Below are 23813 nucleotides of genomic sequence, written 5' to 3' on the forward strand. Positions count from 1 at the left end.
CCCATTGTCTCTTAAAATATATAACTGTAAAAGTACTTACTTAATTTTCTTCTGCAGCAAACATCCATCATTTCTGGCTTCCTTTCCTCCTAATGTATTCAAGAGATGGCATTCCTGAATGGTCCTGTTTATTTTAGAGACCTGTAACTTCACTGCAGTCTGGGAGCTGATCTGAAAGCGCCTGACAATACAAAATCAGGTTATCTATTGGGAATGCTGCTTGCTTTGCCAGCACCATTTTATCCCAGAGCTGGGCATCTCTAAGTTGGCTCCCAGGCTGATCAGCAGTTGTGGTTCTAAAATGACAGGCACAGGTGAGACTGATTTGTGTCTATGACATCACTGGAGTGGTTTTAGAGGCAAGGAAATCCAAAATGGCATGACTAGCTATTTTGTAAAACACTAAAGATACTTCTTATTACGTACCTTCAACACTTTGAACTTCTTACATACCTTCAACACTGATGCACTTTGAACAAGAAGTACTCCCTAGAAACTTAAATGCTGTGTCAGAAATTCCTTACCTCTGAATTCATGCTGTTGGAAAAATGAACATTTATGGCTAGATTTTCTGGTTTGTGTTCATTGATCTAATTTCTGACTGTTTAGTAATTTTATGGTACTGGAGTTGTGATATTGATTTGTGTTTTCCAAAAGCCGATATAATATTCCCCAGGGTCAGGAAGAGTTAGGAGTGAGGGTGTATTTTATAGTGAGAGATGTAGTGTAAAACATGACACATGATATGGAATGTAAAGCCTGATGATTGCAGTGTACATATGTATTTGAATTATGATATTAAACAGTGTATGTGCATCATGTTGTATAGTGTGAAAGGTCTGAACATAGCATGGTGAGTAATATGATCTTTTTTCCTGTGGTTCAGTTGGACAAACCATTCAAGTTCATGCGAGAAACAGAAGATCAGTTAAAAGTCATCCCACAGTTCTGTTTCCCTGATGCCAGAGACTGGGTTCCCGTTTCTGAATTTGCCAGGTATGTATTTTAACATGTAAAGGCAAGCTGTAACTCTGCAGAGTCATACAGACTTGAAACATTAACCCTGCCTTTCTCTCCACAGATTGAGTCAGACCTGCTGAGTTTTTCCAGCACTTTTTGTTTTTGTATGTATTTTAACAGGTTATGCTCAATCAAACCTCTGTTCAACTTCTGGACAGGTGGATGGCTGGGGGTGGGTGTGTGGTTAAGGCTGATGCCTGATAAAGTTTGCATGTTCATCTGCTTTGAGTTTAATGAGTTTCCCCAACTTTTGTAAAGTGATTATTTATTACAAATTTGCATCTGCCTGGTCCTCATTGACCTGCATAGATCACTTGAACAATGCATGGTACAAAACAGCAATATGGAGAATTAAATAGTGTGGGCTAAATGTATGTGAGATGCACTGGGTATCTTGTGAAGAGGATTGTGTATTATAAACCTGCTGGACTGTAGAATTTTACAATATGGATGGAAATAATTGGATCTTTGTGTTTGTACTTGTGCTGGATAGCACCTTTCATGTCCTCGGAACATCCCAAAGCACTTCATGGCCAATAAAGTACTATTGAAGTGTAGTCGCTGTTGTAATGTAGGCAAACAGTGCAACCAAGTTGCACACTGCAAATTCTCAAAAATGGCAATGAGATAAATGACTAGACAATTTGTGGTGTTGCTTAAAGAATCAGTGTTGGAGAACAGCAGAAGAACTCCGCTGTGCCTCTTTAAACAGTACCATGTGATCTTTTATATTATTTGAGAGCAGGCAAGGCCTCAGTTTAGCAATTCATCTGAAAGATATCACCCCTGATGGTGCAGCACACCCTCAGTACTACACTGAAGTGTCAGCTTAGATGATGTGCACAAGTGTCTTGAGGATTGCTTGAACCAATAACCTTCTGACTCTCTGAGGCAGGTGTGCTGCCACTGGGCTTATTCCTAGCCTATTTGGTTGACATATGGTTTCACATGAAACTGCATTTTATTGGTCATAGCGTGTATACTGCTTTGAAGATGTTTTATAGTATGTTAAATTAGACATTTTACCTGATTTCTCAACTGGAAATGAAGCTTTGAACAAAGTGTGTTGGTTGTTCCATTTCTATCATGGTGCCATACATGCTGGAGTCCATTAAAACCCAAGTGCCCCTTCACATCAGTTGCAGTACTTGTTGTAAAGCTCCTCACCCCTTTTCACTTTGCTTGAGTTTTTTCCAGGGCTATGGTTTGCAATAGCACAGAGTATTCTAATAAATATTCCTTGTCTTCCACTGTAACAGTGAAACTTTTTCTTTTGTTCTGACTGGAGAAGATGGGAGCAGACGATTTGGGTATTGCCGGCGCTTACTGGTAGGATTACCTTTAAAACCTTATTAAAAATTAAAATGATCTTTAAATCCAGTCCCTTCTGTAATGACAATGAGACAGATTTATGACAGATTAAAAGTTTCATCTTCTCTTCTTCCTTTTAGCCCACAGGGAAGGGGAAACGTTTGCCTGAGGTTTACTGTATCGTCAGCCGGCTAGGCTGTTTTAACCTCTTCTCCAAGGTACAGTTACAGATCAATGTTCGTCAGGAACTGGCTAGGTGAAATAACTGAGTCTGTAGATTAAATAATTGAATCAACGTCTTGTTGTTGGAGTTTGGTGCTTGGTTATTCTGCTCCCCACTCATCTGAAAATCAGTGCAAAAGCACCAGTGTACCATTGGAAACTTTGTGAAATGACTTGTGTTGATCCTTCTCACACTAGTGCTTTAAAAGTACCTGAGGAATTCTATTATCTCAACATCAATCCAAGAACAGTTTTTCTAGGTTTCCTATAAACCTATTTTCTGAGCTACCCATTGTGAGCATACTTTCTGGTAAAGTGAACACAGTGGCCAGAATTTTCCCGTCGACGATTTGGGGGCGGGGCCCACTCATTGGGGAAAATGACGTGGGTTGACGTCGGGAGGAACCCCCGACATCATCCCAGTCCCTTTAAATTTTCAGGAAGGCGGGCGGACGGCGAAATCAGCTGTCCGCCCGCCAACCTGTCAAAGGCCAATTGAGGCCATTAAGGACCTTAGGGTTGGCAGGCAGGCCAGGAGCCCCAGCGGGCTTCTGATAATACATGAAACCTCAGCCACTAACGGGATGAGGTTTCATGTTCCTTTTTAAAAGCTTTAATAAATGTTGTGATATTTACTAACATGTCCCACCTCGTGTGACATTGTCCCATGAGGGGGACATGTTAATAATATTTTTATTTTTCTATTTTTTAAGTTTTATATACTGTCACTAATCTCCCTGAGACAGCACTTAGTCTCCGGGAGCAGTGTGCTGTTTCGTGCGCATGTGTGAAAGAGCGCACTTTGCCAGCTGGGGTTCCCCCCCGCTCCCCATACAGGAAGTGCATAGCGTTTCCTGTCGGACAGGCTGCTGGGTGGGCCTTAATTGGTCTGCCCATCCAAAATGGCGGGGGGCCCCATTTCGGTGGCAGGGATTGGCTGTCTGCCCGCCGCTGAGCCGGTGGGGCCCGCATGTCCACCAAGAGCAAAATTCTGCCCAGTGAGTCTCTCTTGTAGTATGTCTGCTTCATGATACTGCAGACAATGAGGACTATTATGGTTGTGTATTAATCAGAAGCCTTCCCTGCCTGTCCTTGTGTATTTCCTACTTATTTGAGTAAGAAGTGAAAGGGTATAATATTGTAAGGACCTCTGCTCCCTCCAACCTAACTACCAGCGCCCATTGTGATTCATTCCAAATATTCATTGCTCAATGCAACTCTGACTACCTACCCATTGTTGATTGGATAGCTAATCTAATTGGATTGAATGAAACCAATCGGTGAGGCAAATTAACCCCTTGTTAAGTTCTGATGAAGAGTCATTCAGACTCTAAATGTTAACTCTGTCTTGCTTTCCACAAATGCTGTCAGACCTGCTGAGTTTTTCCAGCAATTTTTGTTTCTGTTTCAGATTTCCAGCATCTGCAGTATTTGGCTTTTAACCCCTTGTATCCTCTTTCATCCAGCTTAATCCTTGCCTCCCAAATGGTCATACAAGTGTAAATGTCAACTCAATGGCATTAGAGTGAGCTTTTTCTTACAGTCACAATAGAGCAGTTACATTTTGAACTATATTTAGTCTTTTATGATGTAATTGTTTATAGTCTTTTACAGCTATCTTGAGTAATTCAGTCTATTTGTGCCTGTGTCATTTGCGGCAGTGTGTTTACAGAACTTACTTTTTCACCAGAAAATAAATATTAGAGTTAATATTAGAATAAATATTAAATACCCTTATCACAGAGGGCCTGGATTTCAAAGCAATAAATATGAGGTGCTACAACCATGGAATGTTTGACAGAAAGTTACAGCTTTTTGTCCTTCTTTCAAAGTTATGCCCACGACTGTTCAGTCCAGTATGGCTTTATTTTCCCTCAGTGAGACAAAGACTAATCTGTTTCTGTTGTTTGCTGCCGTACTGCAGATCCTGGATGAGGTGGAGAAGCGGCGAGTGATTTCCCCTGCTCTTGTTCAGCCATTCATGAGAAGCATCATGGAAGCTCCATTCCCTGCTCCAGGGCGAACCATCACTGTGAGGAACTTCCTTCCAGGATCAGGGAATGAGGTAAGGGAAAATCTCAAACCCTTCCTGATGTTGGGTATATTTTAGGCTTTGTATTTTCCTAATGTACACAAGAACAGAAACAAAAATATGGGGATTGAAATTGGACAGGGGTGGAACACAGGTAGGCTGGCTTTTGCCGCCTGTTGTATATTATTACCTTGTACCTGCAGTTGTGTAACTCTTTCGAGTATAAACCCGTTTCCATCTGTTTCAGATGAAGTTACATTGTTTCATGGTTTGCCATTGTGAGATTTGAACTCTTGATCTTGGGGTTACAAACCCAGTACCATAACCACTTGGCTAGTTAGGCCAAGCTCCACCTGTTGTATCTCTTTCGAGTACAAACCCGTTTCCATCTGTTTTTCAGATGAAGTTACATTGTTTCATAGTTTGCCATTGTGAGATTTGAACTCTTGATTTTGGGGTTACAAACCCAGTACCATAACCACTTGGCTATTTAGGCCAAGCGACAAACACGTTTCCATCTGTATTCAGATGAAGTTACATCGTTTCATAGTTTGCCGTTGTGAGATTTGAATTCTTGATACTCTTTTGAGTAAACCTGCTTCCATCTGTTTCAGATGAAGTTACATTGTTTCATAGTTTGCCATTGTGAGATTTGAACTCTTGATCTTGGGGTTCCAAACCCAGTACCATAACCACTTGGCTATTTAGGCCAAGCTCCGCCTGTTGTATGATAATCTTTTAAATCTTTTAAATCCGCCTGTTGTATGATGCATCCAATTTCAATTCAATTGAATTGAATATCAGGCAGGGTGAGTATTGGGCAGCCAATGAAATACCACCTGCTTTGTGTCTCCACCAATGTCCAATTTCATCCCATCATGTTTCCTTTTTAACATGGCATTTTCCTCCATGCTTTCTTCATTTTTTTTTATTGAAATGTAGAATTGTGCAAGAAATATAAAATGTTATTCCCTACATTTCCTTATTGTGTACCGAAGAAAATTTACACTTTTTTCTGAACTGATATTTTCTTTCAAGTTTGAAACCCATTGGAAGTTTTTACAGAAAACAAAATGAAAAGATTTAGAGTCCATATTCTCAGCAGATCATTGCCTGCTGACACCACCTATCTCCTGAGTCTGGAGAAGCAGTATCTCAGGTAACCTATTAGGTCCCTAGCAAGCTGTTTGGTATAGAACAATGTCTCCTGGCTTGAACATTCCACTCACCAAGTTACTCTTCGATTTTAACGGTGTGTTACACTAAGTCCAACCAGCAGCAACAACATCTTCACTTTGGCACTGGAATCCTTGGTCCTTTTTTTATTTATTGACATTTTATGCCTCATTACCTACTCTGATTTCAAATTAAACTCCTTCATCTCTCTTATTAAAAGTTGCTTCCAATAAAGTGCTTAATTTTTTTGTGAAAAGCACTTTGTGCCCCACAAAAACTCTTAACTCTCTGCAAAGCAAAGTTTGCCCAAATCCCTTTAGAGCATCTTCATAGACTCCTGGAGAGGATGCAAAAAAACACTTATTATCTGATATAAATTTCTCTCTCTCTCACCTTTCTCTCAGCCTTTGTTTCTCTAATGCCCAGACTTTTTTGTCTGTTGTGTTATGACTGGAATGGGAGGAGTACGCTAATTATCAAGCCCCACTACTTCGCAGGCTGTACCATTAATTTAAAGGTTTAATTTTCTCACTGAAATGGCCGATTGTGTACCTATACTTCTGGTATCCAGAAGAAAAGAGACTCTGACCAGGTTTCTTTCAAAAAACTCAATGATTAATTTATTTTAAAACAAAACTCTTAACAAGTTATCACACAATTGTAATCGGGAAGTATACCTATCTCTCTCTTCCTAAAGAATTCCCCCAGCGCATGAACAGACAAACAAAGGGTGAACAGATAGAGTCTCTCTGCAGAGATGGGCTTTAGAGATGAGCATTATAAAATATAGGATAAAGTGCACAGGGTCTTGACGCTATCGCCCTGGAGTTCCCTCATGTGAAGGCCTCGTGCTGGTCCCGGTGGATGTCTAGCAGTTCTCACCAACTGGTCTCAGCTTTGCAGGTTCAAGTGTAGACTAGTTACACTCAGATGAGGGTTCTCTGGCTACAAATTGACAGCCACATACAATTTCAGACAAGGTAGAGAGAGGGAGCCAGTTAAGGTATCCTTCTTCCCTCAGCTTGTTCCCCAACTAGACTGAAAGCAAAGCAGCAAATTCAAACTTAAGGTTTGCCTCTGCCATTTGATTGCCTTTTTGTCTTCCAGCTTTTCATTAATTTTGCAGTTCAAAACAAACCATCAGCTTCTTCTCAAGTACCAAATAGCTCAGGTGATTTCTTGGAAAAGGCCTGCTTGTTGACAGTTCCAAGGTGAACTTATGACCTTTTTAAATAAAAAATAAATCCCAGGTTAGCATCCAGATGTACAGTTAATGCCAAGTGCTTCTAACTTGTAAAAGAAAAATTCAGCCTCTAGAGATATGATTCCAACAATTGCCATAAACAGTATTTGTGTATCTGTTCAGCAATGTTCTGAACTTTCTCTTCCCTAAATCCTCACAGTGTTGATACCTACTGAGTAACTCTGACTTTCTTCAAGTCTCAGAACTGCAGAATTCCTTTCTGCCTTCCTTTTATAGGTTTTTAAAGCTCAAGTTAACATTATCGAAATATTACTTGTGGATTTATCTCATCTTCTCCTTTATTCTTTTTAACCTCTTGTGGTGTTCTGCACTAAGGACGTTTGTCTTCATTTAGGTTACTCAATAATAAAAATAATGCTGTCCATTTCCACTGAGTAGGTTTTCATTAGTCATAGTCATGAAGCGATGCCTTAGCCTTAACCCTTTTGCACCCCTGTGTCATCTGCCAGGTCAGTTTGAATGAAAATGTGGCTGTGAGATTGTGAGATCTGGTTGTCAAGCACCCAGCATGCAAGGCATCTATCCACCTCATTTGCCTTCCAGCGTGATATATGTAGTTACATATATGTGTTTAGGATTGGGCCCTTCTCATAGTGCACCCATAGCATCTGAGACTCATCTGTTGACTTGATAAGAGACTCTATACCTTGTTTCTATACATTCTGTACATACATCACTCTGGGACAATGCAATAAAAATTTCTTAAAGCTGAGTAACTTTAACATATTTTTACTATGCAACACAGGACCCAGAAATATACTAATTTTCTGTTTTGAAGTCACATGTGAGGATTTGAGAAGTGACATGTTCTGTATTGCTTTGCTCTTTGCATCCACTGACAAATTCTTAATTATTATCAGAGTTTAAATAAAGATGCTGTCAAAGCACAAAGTTACTTGCAGAAACTGTTTGAACTGCATAGATATAATAACGGTGACGTGGCTGGCAATCCACCTTCCTATCCCTGGTAAAAAGAGATGATAGTTTTCTGAACAGATAGAATCACAGAAATTTATAGCACAGAATGAGGCCATTTGGCCCATTGTGCTGTGCCAATTGAAAAATATCTATCCAGTCTATGATTCTTGGTTATCGATCTTTCTGCTAAGAGAAATAGTTATTTACATCCACACTATCTAACTCCCTAGTAATTTTATACAGTTCAATTATAATTCCCCTCAGCCTCCTCTGTTCCAAAGAAAACAACCCCAACCTACGCTCACAGCTAAAATTCACTGGTCCTACAACATCCTCACAATACTTCTCTGTACCCTGCCTGGTATGATCAAATCCTGTAATGTGGTGATCAGAGCTGTACATAGTACTCTAACTGTACTCTTACTGAATGTTCTGTACAATTCTAGCATGCCTCCCTTCATATCTTCTATGATATGTCATATTATATATTACATGAAATATATTTGCTAAGATTTGGAGCAAGGTTATTCATAGCTTTTCCATAAAAAGAACCTGCCAAATAATGGGTAGATTCCTCTCAGATTTGCACTGTGGGCAGGTAAAACAACGCAATGGTGGCTTCTCACGACATATTGTCCCAAACCCACCACATTAATTATGCATTCCTGGGAAACACGCCATTTTGATGGCATGCAGGCTCCGATTCGCCTGCCACATTGTCACCTCATCACGCCAGCTTCCACAATTAAAATATGGCACACCCCTCGGTGCTTCCAGCCCAGGACTGCTGCAAATAAGACAAGGCCCCAAAAGGCAAGAAGACTGCAGCCCCCAGGTTTAGTGAAATGTCCCATGAGCGCCTTTTGGACGCTGTGGAGGCCTGCCATGATGTCCTGTACCCCCGGTCTGGCTGCAGGAGGGGCAACAACATTACCACTCTGGCTTGGTAGGCGATGACAGTGGTGATCAGGGCCAGTGCTGCACAGAAGAGGTTGACCATCCAATACCGATAGAGGATGAATGATCTCATCCATGCTGCCAGGGTAAGGCGACCATCTCATCACTCTAACCTCTCACACTCAAGCCCATCACACATTCACTGGCATCTCACTCACTGCCAGCTTAAGGGACATCACCCTTTCACACACCCTCATATCATCATCTGGCCTCATCTGCACTGCCTCCTCAGCCCTCATCATCTTGTTCCCCCTCACAATCCCTGGGATACCCCCCTTCCTCAGTGCAGTCATTACCCTGCATCCTCTCCCCTTGCCTGAGGTCTCTTCTCCCCCTTCCCCAAGCAAGCCCTAACCCTAGCCCTAGCCCTGCAGCCGTACAAAGCCATCCCTGCCTTATGGCTGGTCTGGTAGATAGAGACCTGCCCATGAGCCTCCCTAAAAGTGATATGGTGCTGGCTGCGAAGCCTGGCACTGAAGTACTGCCCGAAAAAAGGTAGGCAAACAAACCTCGAAGTCCTGAGCGAAGTGCAGCTCAGCAGGTGCACATCACTTATGTGCAGTTGTGAAACACTTCAGTGTAGGGGGACGTGCAGCGGGCTAGCCTTATAACGGTATGCAGATGTATTACAATGAGGTTCCCGATGACCGATGGTAGGAAATGCGACCGACCATCGACAGGCTGAGTGGACGATTGCAAACTGGTTTCACAACGTCGTGAAACTGATTTTTGGTCTTCTCACCATATTGTCCGCTCACACCACTGAACACGTCCGATGCCAGCGGACATGGGCGATTCCACCCATTGGCTATTTATAGTTGGTGATATCTTTACTTCTGATTTAATGGTTTGACAAGTGTCTTCTTCTGCAGGTGATCCAGCTATGCAGGCCCTTGGACTCTCGTTTGGAGCACGTGGACTTTGAGTGTCTCTTTTTGTCCCTGACCGTCCGCCAGCTGATTAAAGTCTTTGCTTCTCTTCTACTAGAAAGGAGGGTGATTTTCACAGCAGATAAACTCAGGTGACTAATAGTCATTGCTGTCATTTACAATGAATTATGGTAGGCCAAAAAAAAAACCAGTGAGGAACTACTGGAGATTCTGTGGCCAGCTGAAAGCAGCTGTCCCATCACCTTATGATAATTATCCTAAATGCACCCAGATCACACCTGCTATAATGTATACTATCTGATATAGAAGGGACAGTAGATATGTCATTTATACAAAACGTGTATATTAGTCATCATGCGTATGTAAATGGTAGCTACAGGAATCTGAAGAGGCTTCTGGGGAGACCTTGCACGTGTTGCTATCCTAAGGGACAGCCTTGTGGTCATTACTTCTTCTTGGCCACTGATGTGTGGACAAGCAAACTAGATATGAGATCTGTGAAATCCCATGCGATACTTGTTGTATCCTAGCCCCAGTCGCTTGGAGATTGGAAGGAATTAGCCCCTCCCATCAAGCTTCTATGGCAGCCATGAGAGTGTACATGGCAAACCGCAGATGGTCTATGGGCCTCTCTATCATGGGCACTCCCTGCATATGTCCATGAGTTTGCGAGAGGCACCAGGGTGAACTGTGCTGCTCCAAAGTGATCCATCAGGGGGATCACAAATGCAGGTAATGGATTCCAGTAGTGGATTCCTACAATTGACCCACGACATGCTGCAGTTACCTGCACATGTCCTTTGCATTATAGAAATGTTTTTATTTTAAAAGTTGAGGATCCGTGAGTTATGGGTCTCCAGGTTCTTCCCCTCAGGGTCAAGATCTCCTGATTATCATGATTCTTCCTCCTTCCCACTTGTGCTGTCTCCATCACCCTATGTTTCTGGTTGGATATTTCTGGGGTGCAGATGGAGAGAATGATGTTCAGTGGTGCAATGGAGTGCTGAAAGGAGCTGAAGTAAAGGGGTCCAGTTCTCCTTCCTCCTCTGGCAACTAGAAGAGAGAAAGGTTAGACTGGGTTGTTAAGGATCAGAGTTCACATGATAAAGATTTTGAGATAGTTCGCTGATGGATATTACAAGGTATAATAAGGTGAGAAAGGGAACAGCAGAACATCACCCAAATCTAGCACTGGTATCTGCCACCTCTCAACTCTGTATGATTCCTTGACGTGCTTCTCTTCCCAAGTTCCAATCCTTTCTCGCCATAGTGAAAGAGAAGATGGAGATAAGTCACTGAGATTGTTTCCAGTTGTAATCACTTGGTTGGTTTCACAAAAAGAAAAACAAAAGAGCCAAAATAGTTTCAATAAGTCATGAGATGCAATAAAAGCCAAGTGGCTGCATGAAACTTGTAATGAGAATACTAAAAACTGAATGACCAAACAGTTCTGATCCATGTGATTGCATAGAATGCTATGAATGAAGGAACATTTGCAAGGTGGAAACTGAGGGTGTAAAGGGCACTTGCACTCTCATGAGTATTTTAACCAGTGAGAGGCAGACTGTTGTAAGTGGCAGGACATTGTCATCATGACTTGTCACTCCAAAACCATAATGTTGTTAATTATCTGGATAGTAGCAGGTATGTTTAGTACAATCCATTTGTAGAAGATGAAGTCTTCTCTTGATTTGGTAATGTCATTAAACATTTTTGTGGTATTGAGTAATGGTGTTTCAAATACTAGAATTGGCACTGATTGCCCTGGTGACCACCTACTTATTCACTGCTGCTCTCTTTAATCCTCAACCAGTCAGTGCCAAACAGTCTTCTGTAGGAACACTTTGGCGTCTGCATCTGTAAAAGAGAGAAAGAGATAGGTACTCTATTCCCTGAGCAGATCTGTGTATTATTTCCAACCATCAAACCTCTGGGTTTGCAGTGAATAGATGGTTGTTTATGACTGGCTGTAACCCTTTAAGCTACTTCAGGCTTTAGGGTCACCCTGAACTCCCAGTGACTGGGGCTTGTTTAGAGTTGTCTAGAATTTTAGAATTTGCCCCAGAGACTAGTGAGGAGCGAATGTTAATATGACCAGGAGAGTGGAAGTCTCATCCCATTATTCTTCAAGTGGCCGGTGTGGCACTGAGGAAAATCCTGTTTAATTAAAACAAACAACACCAGCAAAAGTAGGAATATGTGAAGGGCAGTGAGTGGGTCTGTAAATCACTAACTTGACCTAGTATTACAGCTTAGAATTCAAATTGTGAAATCCTGCCTTGAGAAAATGATTTGGGTAATCTTATTTCACATGATAAGAGCAGAATGGTGTTTGTGACATCAGAGCTCTTAAAATATCTGATGGCTAAAACATTTCATTGTCCTTATAACTGTCACTGGATGACCAACTGAATTTTGGAGTCCATTTTCAAAAAACATAATTTACTTTGGTGGTTTGTGAGACCATTTGACCCTTTGATTAGGTCATCGTGTTAGTCACTGGCTGACATTGGGTAATCTCTACTTTATTTGCCACTCCAATCTGTCACACCATCAGAATGAATTTGATCAACTTGGTTGGAAGCTAATAGGTTGGAGGTATTCCTGAATCATTTACTTTTTAACGGTGGAAGGAAATACGGGCTAATTCAACCGGCTAGCAAGTCAGCTTCTGTCAACCATGCATATCACTAGTAGCCAATGTGGAGAGAGCATTGTATCCAGAACCACCAATGATCTATCTCCCAACTCCAGAATGGGAAACAGTGCAGCAAAGCCGAGATTTAAAAATCACTGATTTCCAATGAACCATTTGATCCTTGTAAGTGCCAGGAAGAATAAAACGAGATGAATTTAGTTTCACCTTGGAGGGTCTGAAAGGGAGTTGTGTGCAAATGTTTTGTTTTTTACCATTTCCGTCCAGCAAATGATTCCCCATCTCAGTTTGTAAATTAATTTTTGAATTCGAATGCATTGTTGATGGATGTAATGAGCCCTCCTGTCATGCCTATTCCCCACCCATGGTTTTATGGTGCCCTTATTTATGCTTGTTACGTTATAGACACTTTAGAAAAATGTCAGCTTCCAGAATATTCATGGACGGAGATTTGTGTTCCGAGATGAAGAAGAATTGTGTTTTTTAACCAATTAAAGCAAATTTACAGAAATTTAAGTTTTAATTGTACATTTTATTCCTAATATTTTTTCTACTTCTTTAAACACTGTATTGTTTAAACACTAAACAAGTATTACAAATTCCTTATAAGCTCCAGATCCTTTAAAAGTCTGGTAGTTGGTTATATTGCTCTGTGTGATAATCATTGATGTGTCAGACATTCCAGCCTCAATTTAGTTCTTAGAGAGTCTGGAAGGAATGCTGTTATATCTGTTTCTTTTGCATCACTATGGAAACCTCTTCAGGGCTCCAACGAGAACTCGCTGTCCAGTTGGGTTCATTTCAAATGGGTTTTGTTTTACTCTATAAGGGGTGATGCTAAAAGAGTCTGGCTGTAGCCTGAGATCTGAAATTAATATTGGAAATCTTTTCTACAAGATGCTGCCCATGGCACAATGATGGAGGACAGTCAGATGCCAACTTACCATTAGAATGTCTTCGCCTCTGGAATGCAGCTCAATGTAACATAGTCTGAAGTTTGTTTTTGTAAAAAGAAAATTAAGTCGTTAGGGGAAAAATCAAGTTAAAGGCATGTTGCCAGTTGGTTGGAGGGAAAGCGAAATGTAAGATTAGCACGAATGTTGGTGATAGTGCTGACGCACATGCATCATCAATACTTTCAAGATATAAATACTAAGTAGGAAAGTGTACAATACTGAGAGAAACCAACATGCTGTTCAATTTGGAACTTTCCTCCAAAGCAGTGACAATAAAGGAGAGGCTTCCAACGAATAATTCATCTTTCCTATCTGTTTCATTTTATTGGATTGTCCATTGAAAATGAAGCATACTACTACAGAGCTCTCTCTCGTCTGGAAATTACATTTAGGATAGAGGCAAGGTATAGTGGAAAAGATAGCTTTCTCCCCCAAATACAGCTCCACTAAAATCTGCAATGAACTTGATCAAGAAACAGTAAAGCCTCCAAAGAGACAGAGGGTTTGCATCCCATTGAGTGATCTTCAGATTTGTAACACTGCTTGCAAATTTAAACTTACATATGAAACCCAACTCCCACTCATTAACATGCTCAACTCAAATTAATTCCAGTTAAATTACCATGTTAACATGCATGTGTCCACTTCTAAGAGCTCATCACAATTGGCTTTTAATTAAGTGCATTATATTTGTGCCTGTGGGTAGAATCTTGTGCCCTCCCCTGTGGGAATGTTAATTAATCAGGCAGGAGGGTGGTGGGTGGGGGACCTTTCCCACCTCCACCCTGATTAAATTGTGGAGGGAAGGTCCGTGGACGGCCTTCTTGCCTTGCCACCAATTGAGGCCCTTATGCCCACTTAAAGGCCCCAACCTGCCCTGCTGATATTAACCCAGCATGGGCCTCACCATGTGGGGAGCACAACAAGCATACCCATGAAGGAAGAGGGGTGGACTCTCATTGTCAGGCACCGAGTTCCTGATCAAGGGACCAGGCATTGGAAAGTGGAGACTTACCTGAGAGCCACCCCCTGACCTTGCTGCTGATTCCCCTTGACTGCAACCCCCCCCCCCACCCCCACCATTACTCACCTGTGGCCTGGGATCCCTTGACAATCCTAGGCCTCAGGTGGGTGTTGCACCAGCAGCAGCCACTGCCTCCCTGGTGGCACTGCAGTTCAGCAGAGCTGCCAGCTTCTAATTGGTTGGCAGCTCTCAGCAGACAGGACTTCTCACGGAGTCCATGATCTCAGGAAAAAACTAGCCGCATCTTGTTCCACTCAGGCACATGACAGCTTATTAAGTGCCTGAGTGGAACAAGATACAATGGGCCTTCCCAAAAAGAGGTGACACAGGGCTCTAGCCAGCTCTCCAGCCAGTGGCAATCTCCTAGGGATTACACCCTGTAGTACTGAATTCCATTGCAATCACCCTATCTGAGGTTAACTTACTCAGCAGAGACTAGGTATCAAACTTTTGTTACCATTACCAATGCACACTGTTCAGCGACTACACTGACCAGCAGACTTGGCCTCAGCTTTCATCTAGCCTGGAAGTAAGAGCTGGCTGTGGGGAAATGGATTAAGATTCAGATACCCAGAGTGACCAACTTAAATCTATGGTGGTTGGGAGATTTTCTTTCAAGTTTGATAGTGTGCTGCTGTTTTCCTTCCTGGAACATCTGCGGAAATGATCTAAAGAGGATGAATGTTGGAAACGAGAATGTAAAAAAAAAGTGCTGAAAATGGAATGAAGCATGGAAATAGAATCATGATCGCAGAATAAAATAAATGACAGAAAAATAGACTTGTATAGAAATATGAAATATTTACAGCAGAGAAATGGACCATTTGGCCCAACAGGTCTTTATACAGGTGTTTATGTTCCACACATGCCTCCTCCCACCTTACTTCATCTTGACCGATCCACCTAACCGTTTTATTTCTTTCTCCCTCATGTATTTTGTCTGGCTTCCCCTGATATGCATCTAAACTATTCATCTCAACCATTCCGTATGATAGCAAGTTCCGCATTCTAACCACTCACTGAGTAAAGAAGTCTTTCTGAATTCCTTATTGGATTTATTACTGACTACCTTGTATTTATGGTCGTTTTTATGGACACAAGTGGAAACATCTCTCTATCGACCCTATTGAACTGCTCCATAATTTTAAAGGCCTCTGCTAGGCAACCGCTCAGTCTTTTCTGGAGAAGAGCCCAGCCTTTTTAGCAATCCCTGAAAGTTATATTGATAATTGATTTTGTCTATTGATGTCAGTGTTTCTTATGAGATAGGGTTTGGTTGGTTTTGTAGCGCTTGGAATTTAGTGCATCCCTCCAAGTTATAGCAAGCTGATGTTTTATCTCACTGTCCACAGTGGTGCCAACTGTTGGGGCTCCAGCATGAGATGGTGGGACAAGAGTGTGTTAACATTTTCTGCTCAAATGTGATGCTCCCATATATGAGGAGGGGGAGCAAAATCAACAAATGAACCCATATACCCTGCTGTACGATCCCCATTCTGTCTCATTGCAGTTTCTAGAGGCAAATAACTGGAAACAGAATACCCTCCAGTGTTTTCACCAGGGAATTGGATGTAGCACTGAGAAAAGGCATGGCCAACTGAAAGAGAAAGGGGAAGTGGACCATACAATAGACTAAAATAGGAAGTTGGGAACCAAACAATTGCAACTAATACAAATAAAAATAATTTGGAAAAGAAAAATACATAACAAATGCAGACCAGAATGGATAATTACTAGACAGGAGAATACTTACCCGTACATAGTCACATTACCTGAGATCAGCTGCTAGCGCTTATACAGCCAGCAAAAACATGGAAATCATAAGTTGTCACAATTTCCAAATTTACATTAAGTCAGAGATTTCCCCTCTCCCTCCCCCCACCAAATATTACTTAGATTTTGAGGGAGGGTCTACTACTTTAAGTAGAGCTCCTTTATGCCCTACATCTTTTTAGTTTAAATTCCTGTGCAGGCTGATTAAGCTCAGAGAAAGGCGAAGGGAGTCTTGTTCTGCCAAATCCTGTTCACTCTTTGCAAATTCTGATGTTCCAGAATCTAATGTGAAACAGCTGTTCTAATATTTTGGCTGTCCATCATCCTGAGGCCCTGTCACATAAACACTGCAAATAACTTGGTCTTTCACTGGGAACCCTGCCCACTTCTAATGACGCATTTAAGTGAAAAGAGTAACGGAGAAGAAAACAGCACAGAATCCTCTCCAACATCAGAGATCGCAGTGGGTCAGAGGAGACTACTCCACATCCACTCTGCAGCCTCTTAGTTAATTATGGGACAATGACACTTTAGAGCTTTAACATCTTTAATTGTGGGAGGTGGAATTACTGCAACAAATTGGATGTTATATTTCAACATATAGCCACTATTCGAGCCATTACATAAACAGGATACTGATGTAAAAACATTATTTCTTTAATTTTTCCTGTATGTCACTGTAAAATATTAAATCTTACTCAGAAATTACAAAACCCTGAATCTTGAATTCATTGTGACTTAAATACCAGTTTATTGTATATGTCAACAAATTTTCTCTGTTGTTTTGTGTGAATTTCTGTGCTCTTTAAGTTGATGGATATTAGTGCTAGGGAATGGAACACTTTCCATTTTAGGTTCTCTGTCAGTATCAAGTACTTATAACTATACTTAAATGCAAATAAATCTTTCTCTGCCCTGCCCAGATAATGCCCCTCAAACACAACCAAGAAAATAATTTCATTCTACCTGTGGAACATTTTTAACTTTTCCACACTTGCCATCCCATGACCACAGAGTAGCAGCTAGTTTTGTGTCCCAAATTTGAGGCCCTTATCTACTGGGATCTGGATTGAAACGATCCAAATTCACTTACATTGTGTTATTATAACCAGCAGATACATGACTTTCAGCCCATCAGCCAACTCGATGTGATTGCAGAGGTGAAAGAGTACTGAAATTCATTGGGAGGAACTCTGTTTTTATCGTTGCTGGAAATTGTACTCCGAGTTGATTTGGGTATAAGTGGATACTCAATTCAGAGTAAAGCTAAAATAATCTATTTTGTAATAATTTTCACTCCAAGACAAAGCACAACACGATACTGAAACAAGGGGATTTTTTTGCTGCAATGTAGGTTTTGTGTTCATCAGGACTGAAGAAGGAATTGTATTAAAAGCCAATTACTTGGAGGCCTGGTATCATTGAATGCAAAGTTTCTAACTATGTTTTGTTCTCCCTCCTGCAGTACTCTATCCAAGTGCTGCCATGCGGTGATGGCACTTCTTTATCCTTTTGCCTGGCAGCACACCTACATCCCTGTACTACCTCCATCCATGATTGACATAGCCTGCTCTCCCACTCCATTTTTGATAGGACTTCTCTCCAGCTCCTTGCCAAAGCTAAGGGACCTGCCACTTGAAGAGGTAAGGATTCATAGATTGAAGGCACATAGGAATGAAAAAATGGGCAAAGTGTGTACTTGAGAGATGGTGTCTACACAAATAAGGAAGAAATTGAAAGAGAGCTAGGAGTTTTAGTTAACTCCCACTCAACAGGTCCAACCAGGGTGCAACATCTGTAAACCAATAGAATGTTGAATTACATAGTCAAAACAGTAGAAAACGAGATAGAAGAAGCTAAATTGTATAATGCTTTGGTCAATTTCTGAACTTACATCCCAAGGCAGAGGTGGATTTGGAGGCAGGCATGCCTGGAAATTGTGACACTGAGCACCATGCCTGTTTCTTACCGCATTCCTGCCTCCCAGCTATTTTGGCAGAGGCATCTTCTCAGGGGTCATGGCACCCCACTTAAAGGTGGTGGGTAAACAATTGAGGCAGTTAACAAGCCACTTGACAGCTCATTGCAGAGTTGATATAGATTTAAGAGGGGGAAAGTGCTGGATCAGTAGCATGTCCAAGGAGTTGAAGTAGCTGCTCAGTGGAAGCTGTTCAGAGAGCTGTCTGTTTGTCTGGCTTCCTCCTTTCACTCTCCAGAAACAGGACATTCCTCCAGGCTGCCACTGCTTCTAACAGCACCTTCAGGGATGTGAGGCCTCCATTCCATGACCGTATGCCATGCTGCTGCTCTGCTGCATTCTGGCCTCTGGCATTGCGCAGGATGCTGACCATAATCATGGCTACTGGGTACTCTTTAAATTGGACCCACAATGTCTACTTTTGGCCTTCCCAATGCATCTACTGCTCCTAATTGGACAGCGAATGTACCAGCGGGCTACTAATTGGCCACCACTATCAATATATCATTGGATGCCTGGCAGCAATGTGGACACGGTTTCGGACTCTGAAATGGTCCCAACATCGGGGTCCACTCCTGGAATGAAAATTCAGTCCCTTGTGTCCGGTTCTAATCACTGAGATTCAACCGTTGAAGGCAATGCAGAGTCATGAAGATGATCACTACTGTCACACGTGTGAGTTAAGCAGAAAGATTGGAGAAACTTGAACTTGGTTTCTGCCTCTGCTACTCTTTCAGGCAGTGAGTTCCAGATCCCCACCATCTTCTGGGTGAAAACATTTTGCTTCAGCTGCCCTCTAATCCTTCTACCAATTCCTTTAAATCTATGGCCCCCTAGTTATTGCCCTCCCTTCTAAGGGAAATGGATCCTTCCTACCTACTCTACCTGGGCCCCTCATAATTTTATACATCTCAATTACATCTCCTCTTGGCCAACCCAATTCCAAAGAAAACAGCCCCAGCCTATCCAATCCTTTCCTACAGCTAAATTCTCCATTCCTGGCAACATTCTTGTAAATCTCCTCGGTATTTTATTGTGATCACATCCTCCTTGTAATGTGGCTGGAAAAGTATGCAGTACTGTAGCTGTGGCCTAACTAGTGTTTTATGCAGTTCTAGCATAACCTCCCTGTTCTTATATTTAGTTTTCATTATATTTAGTCTGAAGTAAATTACTCAAAACGGACAAGGAGGCGCAGGTTTAAGCCATTAAACCACAAATTTAATACCAACATCAAGAAACACTTTCTCACTGTATTCACACGTCAGTAAAATGCTAGATCTGTAAGGATGAAAGAAACCCTGGAATCATTTAAGGACCAACTAGATATTGCAACAGGGATACTTCAAGTTATGTTTAGATTGATGATCGTACAAGGGCTGAATGGCTTCTTTCATCTATAATTACTTTGTAAATCCCTGAGTCTACAGACTTAGTGCACGGGTAATTCTCATATCATTCTGTGAGGTTAGCCCACGATCCATTGAGCCTTCTGCAAAGCTAAAGGAAGGAGATTTAATGATGTAATCTTTCAGCACACAGTTGGAGATTGGAATGTAAACTCATCCCAGAATTGCTTTAACAGGCTGATATTAACACCCATTTCTACTTTCAGCCAGGGCAGCTGTCAGCTGTCACTATTGATGCAAACTAAAGATTTCAAATCCTTTTAAAAACATTAAATGTCTCAAGCAGCAAACAATGAGACATTTTGGGAAGTTAGTAGCACATGTTAAAAAACAGCAGTATTCTTCACCCAGGAGGGCTGGTGATGTTAGTCATTAATGGGCTGTGTTTATCAGAGAAAGGAATTGACTTCTCACCCCTTAAGGCATATGTAAGCTGGTGCCTTTTCTCTCATGTTACGGCCAAAGTTAGTTTTGTTGACTGGTAGAAGTGAAATTCTGTCTGAAAGGCGAGTCAAGGAGTGAAGCTGCTGTTTTTTTTCTGCTTGCAGGTGTTGGTGGTTAATCTTGGGACAAACAAATTTCTCAGACAGGTGAGTGCCACATTTTATTCAGCTCGTTTTCTTTCAAACTTTTCTCCGAGAGAAGAAAGACTAATTTGACTCGAGTGGGTCTTACAAGTTGACAGCAAGGAGTCGCTGTAAGAGATCTTACACACAAAGCTGTGATGGCTTGACGATTGTCAGCTGTGACACTGACTGCAAATGGCTGTGTGTATAGAGGAAGCTGAATGTGGCGTATTGGAAAAGCTGTCTGCATTCCTACGATTTGAGGATGAGGAAGAAACTCAAAGGAAAGGGATGAAGTGTTCCACTGAATTTTTCCTTCATATCTCCCTCAATGTTGAGATGTAGAGGTGGATTATGACTTTGTGTAAATTATATAACACAGGTGATAGCGAATTGGCATTCAAGAGAACGGAAATAAAAATTGGAAGAGTTATAAAACGGACTGCCAACCCTCACCATTTGACCCCAATGCACAAAGTCAAAATCTATTCCATAGAGCAGATGTAGTGATTGCTGTATTTACATAGCACCTTTTACTCATCTTCAGAACATCCCTAAGCACCTAACAACCAATCTGAATTGTAGTCACTATTAGTTTGTTGGCAAATACAGCAGCTAATTTACACAGAGAAAGATGCTTCAAAAAACAAAGATATAAATTACCAGTTAATCTAGTTTTTGATTGCATTGGCTGATAAATAAGTGCTGGCCAAGACATTGGGAGAACTGCTCAGCACTTCTTTCAATAGTGTCATAGGATTTTGTAATGTTCCTGAAAGATGGCACCCGTAAAAATGCAGCTTTTTCTAATTACTGCACAATCTACTACTGACAACACAGGTATTATTGCTGTAGTCTCATCATTGTTGCTTGCCACAGACCTAAATGGTAACTAATGCAGCTGTTTGCTCTTCTGGTTGCTCACTGCTTATTTCTTTGTGTCAGGTGGATGATGAGGATTCCATTCTACCACGTAAACTGCAGGTTGCACTAGAACATGTCCTAGAGATGCGGAATGAGTTGGCCAGTCAAGAAGAGGAGGATACTCTCCTAGATAGTAAGTGCATAAGAGAATCAGAAAGCCTTTCTTCTAATATATTCGCACTCTTCAAATTGCTGCCTGACTCCAAAACGAGTGAGAATGGACAGTAAACCATAAACAGAAATTAAAAGACATAGCCTGCTGGCACAGGCAACGAGACACCAACTTGCCAATCAGATGATTGCAAGTTTGATTCCCAAAGTATTGGCCCAGGTCTTCTGAGGAGTGGCAATCATTGCTGGATTGCCACTGCATCCAGAAATTCCCCCGATCCAACATTGCCCCCGCATTTCTAACGGGGTCTTCTGAACCAAGTTATCCCAGAAATGCAGAGCACAGCGTCCCACAGAAAACTCCATCGGAGCATAGTAGAGTCAGGAAGACAAGACGCGCCCCCTTTTTACGGCACTAGCTGCCTTATGGTAAGTTTAAATGTTCAGTCTGAATGAGTGAATTGATGGGTAGGTGAGTGAAGTGGGTAAGGGCGATTGAGGATGGTAGATGATGAGGCAGTAATCAGGTCGGGTCAGGTAGAGCGGGGTAGTTGGGTGATCAGGAGAGTAGTCTGGGGGGTTGGACCTCAGTTGTTTTTTTTTTACCAACTTTCTTAAATCCATGTCCTCTGGTAACTGACTTTTCTGTTAGTGGAAACAGTTTCTCCCTAATCTACCCTATCAAAACCGTTCATAATTTTGAACACTTCTATTAAATCTTCCCTTAGCCTTCTTTGCTCTAAAGACAACAGTCCCAGTTTCTCTCATGTCTCAACATACCTGAATTCCTCAATACTAGTATCTGCACCCTCTTTAAGGCCTTAACATCTTTTCTAAAGTGTGCTGTCCAGAATTGGACCCTACTCCAGCTGAGGTTAACCATTATTTCACTTCCTGCTGAAATACATAAAATAATAATCAAATGTGACTCTTCACTGATATTTTTAAAAACACAGGACCTGAGCTGGCATTCCTTAACAACAATTTTATGCAAAGTCCCTTGTATTTTCACCAGGAAGTGCTCTCCCCTGCTTTCCCTTAATGGCTTTAGAAGAGCTGGTGAACTAGGTGCATGCTCCTTCATATATCTCTTTGAAGTACGAGCAGGAACAAAGGAAATAAAATAATGCTGTCAATCAAACGTATATTTACACATAGCAAATATCTGCAGTATCTACATCATTGGTATCAGACCAAGTCCATTTATTATCTAAATACATATTTATTTCTATAGCCCTAATGATGACAGCAAACTCCTTTTAGCCCTACTGAGGCACCTGCAGAACAAAGCAAATAGCTATCAGGTGATGTCAATCCACTGACTTTGCAATTAAATGTTATTAATACCTAAAAGCCTACTGAAGTCATCCTTGCTGGTTTGTCTCTGAGAATAGATACACTGGCAGAATGAAATGCACAGCTGTGACTATTTATTTCTTAAATGAGCTTTTTAACTCATAAAACACAACAAAATATATGTCATAAACAAAATATTGCATTTTGTTACATGTTTCTCTTCACCCTCAGTTTCCTCACATGCTGCAGGCACCCCTTGGGTGAGAGGTACATCTGACCCTGCACAATGTTGTCAGCCTCAATTGCAGCTGATTGCTGTAATAGCAAAGGGTGGGCACTTTCTCCTAGCTTTAATCTCCTACTTACTAAAATGTTCGGCTGTAATAGCCTCAAGTAGTCACTCATCAGAACCTCAGATAGCATTGTTGTTGAAATTCTTCTTTCCTGTTTGTCTAAGTAGAATATTTCAATCAAACCCTGACGAAAATTGTCTCTTAAAACCCCAGAATATGAGCATTCCTGCCTTTCCTGTATGAATGTTCTGTACTAAATCCAGTTAGAGTGTACCACACAAGGACTTGTTTGCCTCACATTTATCATGAAGTAGTGAACCATGACTTCTTTTACTGGTCACTACATAACCAACAATGTCATATATTATGGCCTCATCGGTATCCTCAAATGATTTTCTAACCTATTATATTCTCCCCATCTAACCACAATTGGTCAAAGTAGATCTTTTAAAATTTCTGCCTCCGTGCTTCAAGCATTGATAAACACAGTACTTTTTAAATGCATCATACTGCTTTTTCAATAAACAGTAAGGTAAGTGCTTTACATACAAGTAAAGGTACTAGTCTCTCAACCCAAAATCCTTTATCCCATATATGATCACATGGTAATAATTCAAAGGCATTTAGTCATTCTCTTTTTTAAAATTTGGTATAAGACAGGTTTAGATAAATGACTCCATATTGAGTTATTTACTGAATGAACCATGCCCTCACTAATTGTAATAGGCATCAATATGCTTCTGTCCACCAGTTCAAGTGTGTTTTCTGCTGTTTGTCTTCAGCTTCATTTGATGCAAAGTTTCTGCTTCTCATTAGCCTTGATAGTGTACTGCCACCCCTTCTCAGCAGTCTCCAATTACCTACATTTTTATCATAGGAAGGGGAACATAAATAGCTGAATTCAACCTTTTCTGGGTGATCTGGCAAACTCTTGAAAGGCAAAATGAGGAACAAATTAAATAAGTCTGGTGTGATAAGTACAAATTTTATAAGCTTGTTATGTTTTAGAACTGTCTTTTTAATTTAAGGTAAAATGG

General features: G+C 41.2%; 1 protein-coding gene across 5 annotated transcripts in view; it reads left to right on the plus strand.

Annotated features, from left to right (window-relative positions):
- The window catches only part of si:dkey-82f1.1 (DENN domain-containing protein 2A), a 112371-nt gene that overhangs the window by 80682 nt on the left and 7876 nt on the right, over window positions 1-23813 (plus strand). For all 5 annotated transcript variants that reach the window (XM_041216188.1, XM_041216189.1, XM_041216191.1 and 2 more), the window contains 8 exons: window positions 887-996; window positions 2280-2349; window positions 2472-2549; window positions 4478-4618; window positions 9773-9921; window positions 17665-17842; window positions 20135-20176; window positions 21098-21209. In XM_041216188.1, the coding sequence (XP_041072122.1) occupies window positions 887-996; window positions 2280-2349; window positions 2472-2549; window positions 4478-4618; window positions 9773-9921; window positions 17665-17842; window positions 20135-20176; window positions 21098-21209 (880 nt within the window). The remainder of the gene's footprint in view (window positions 1-886; window positions 997-2279; window positions 2350-2471; window positions 2550-4477; window positions 4619-9772; window positions 9922-17664; window positions 17843-20134; window positions 20177-21097; window positions 21210-23813) is intronic.

Source organism: Carcharodon carcharias, chromosome 21 (assembly GCF_017639515.1).
Source record: "Carcharodon carcharias isolate sCarCar2 chromosome 21, sCarCar2.pri, whole genome shotgun sequence".
NCBI classification, from domain to species: Eukaryota; Metazoa; Chordata; class Chondrichthyes; order Lamniformes; family Lamnidae; genus Carcharodon; species Carcharodon carcharias.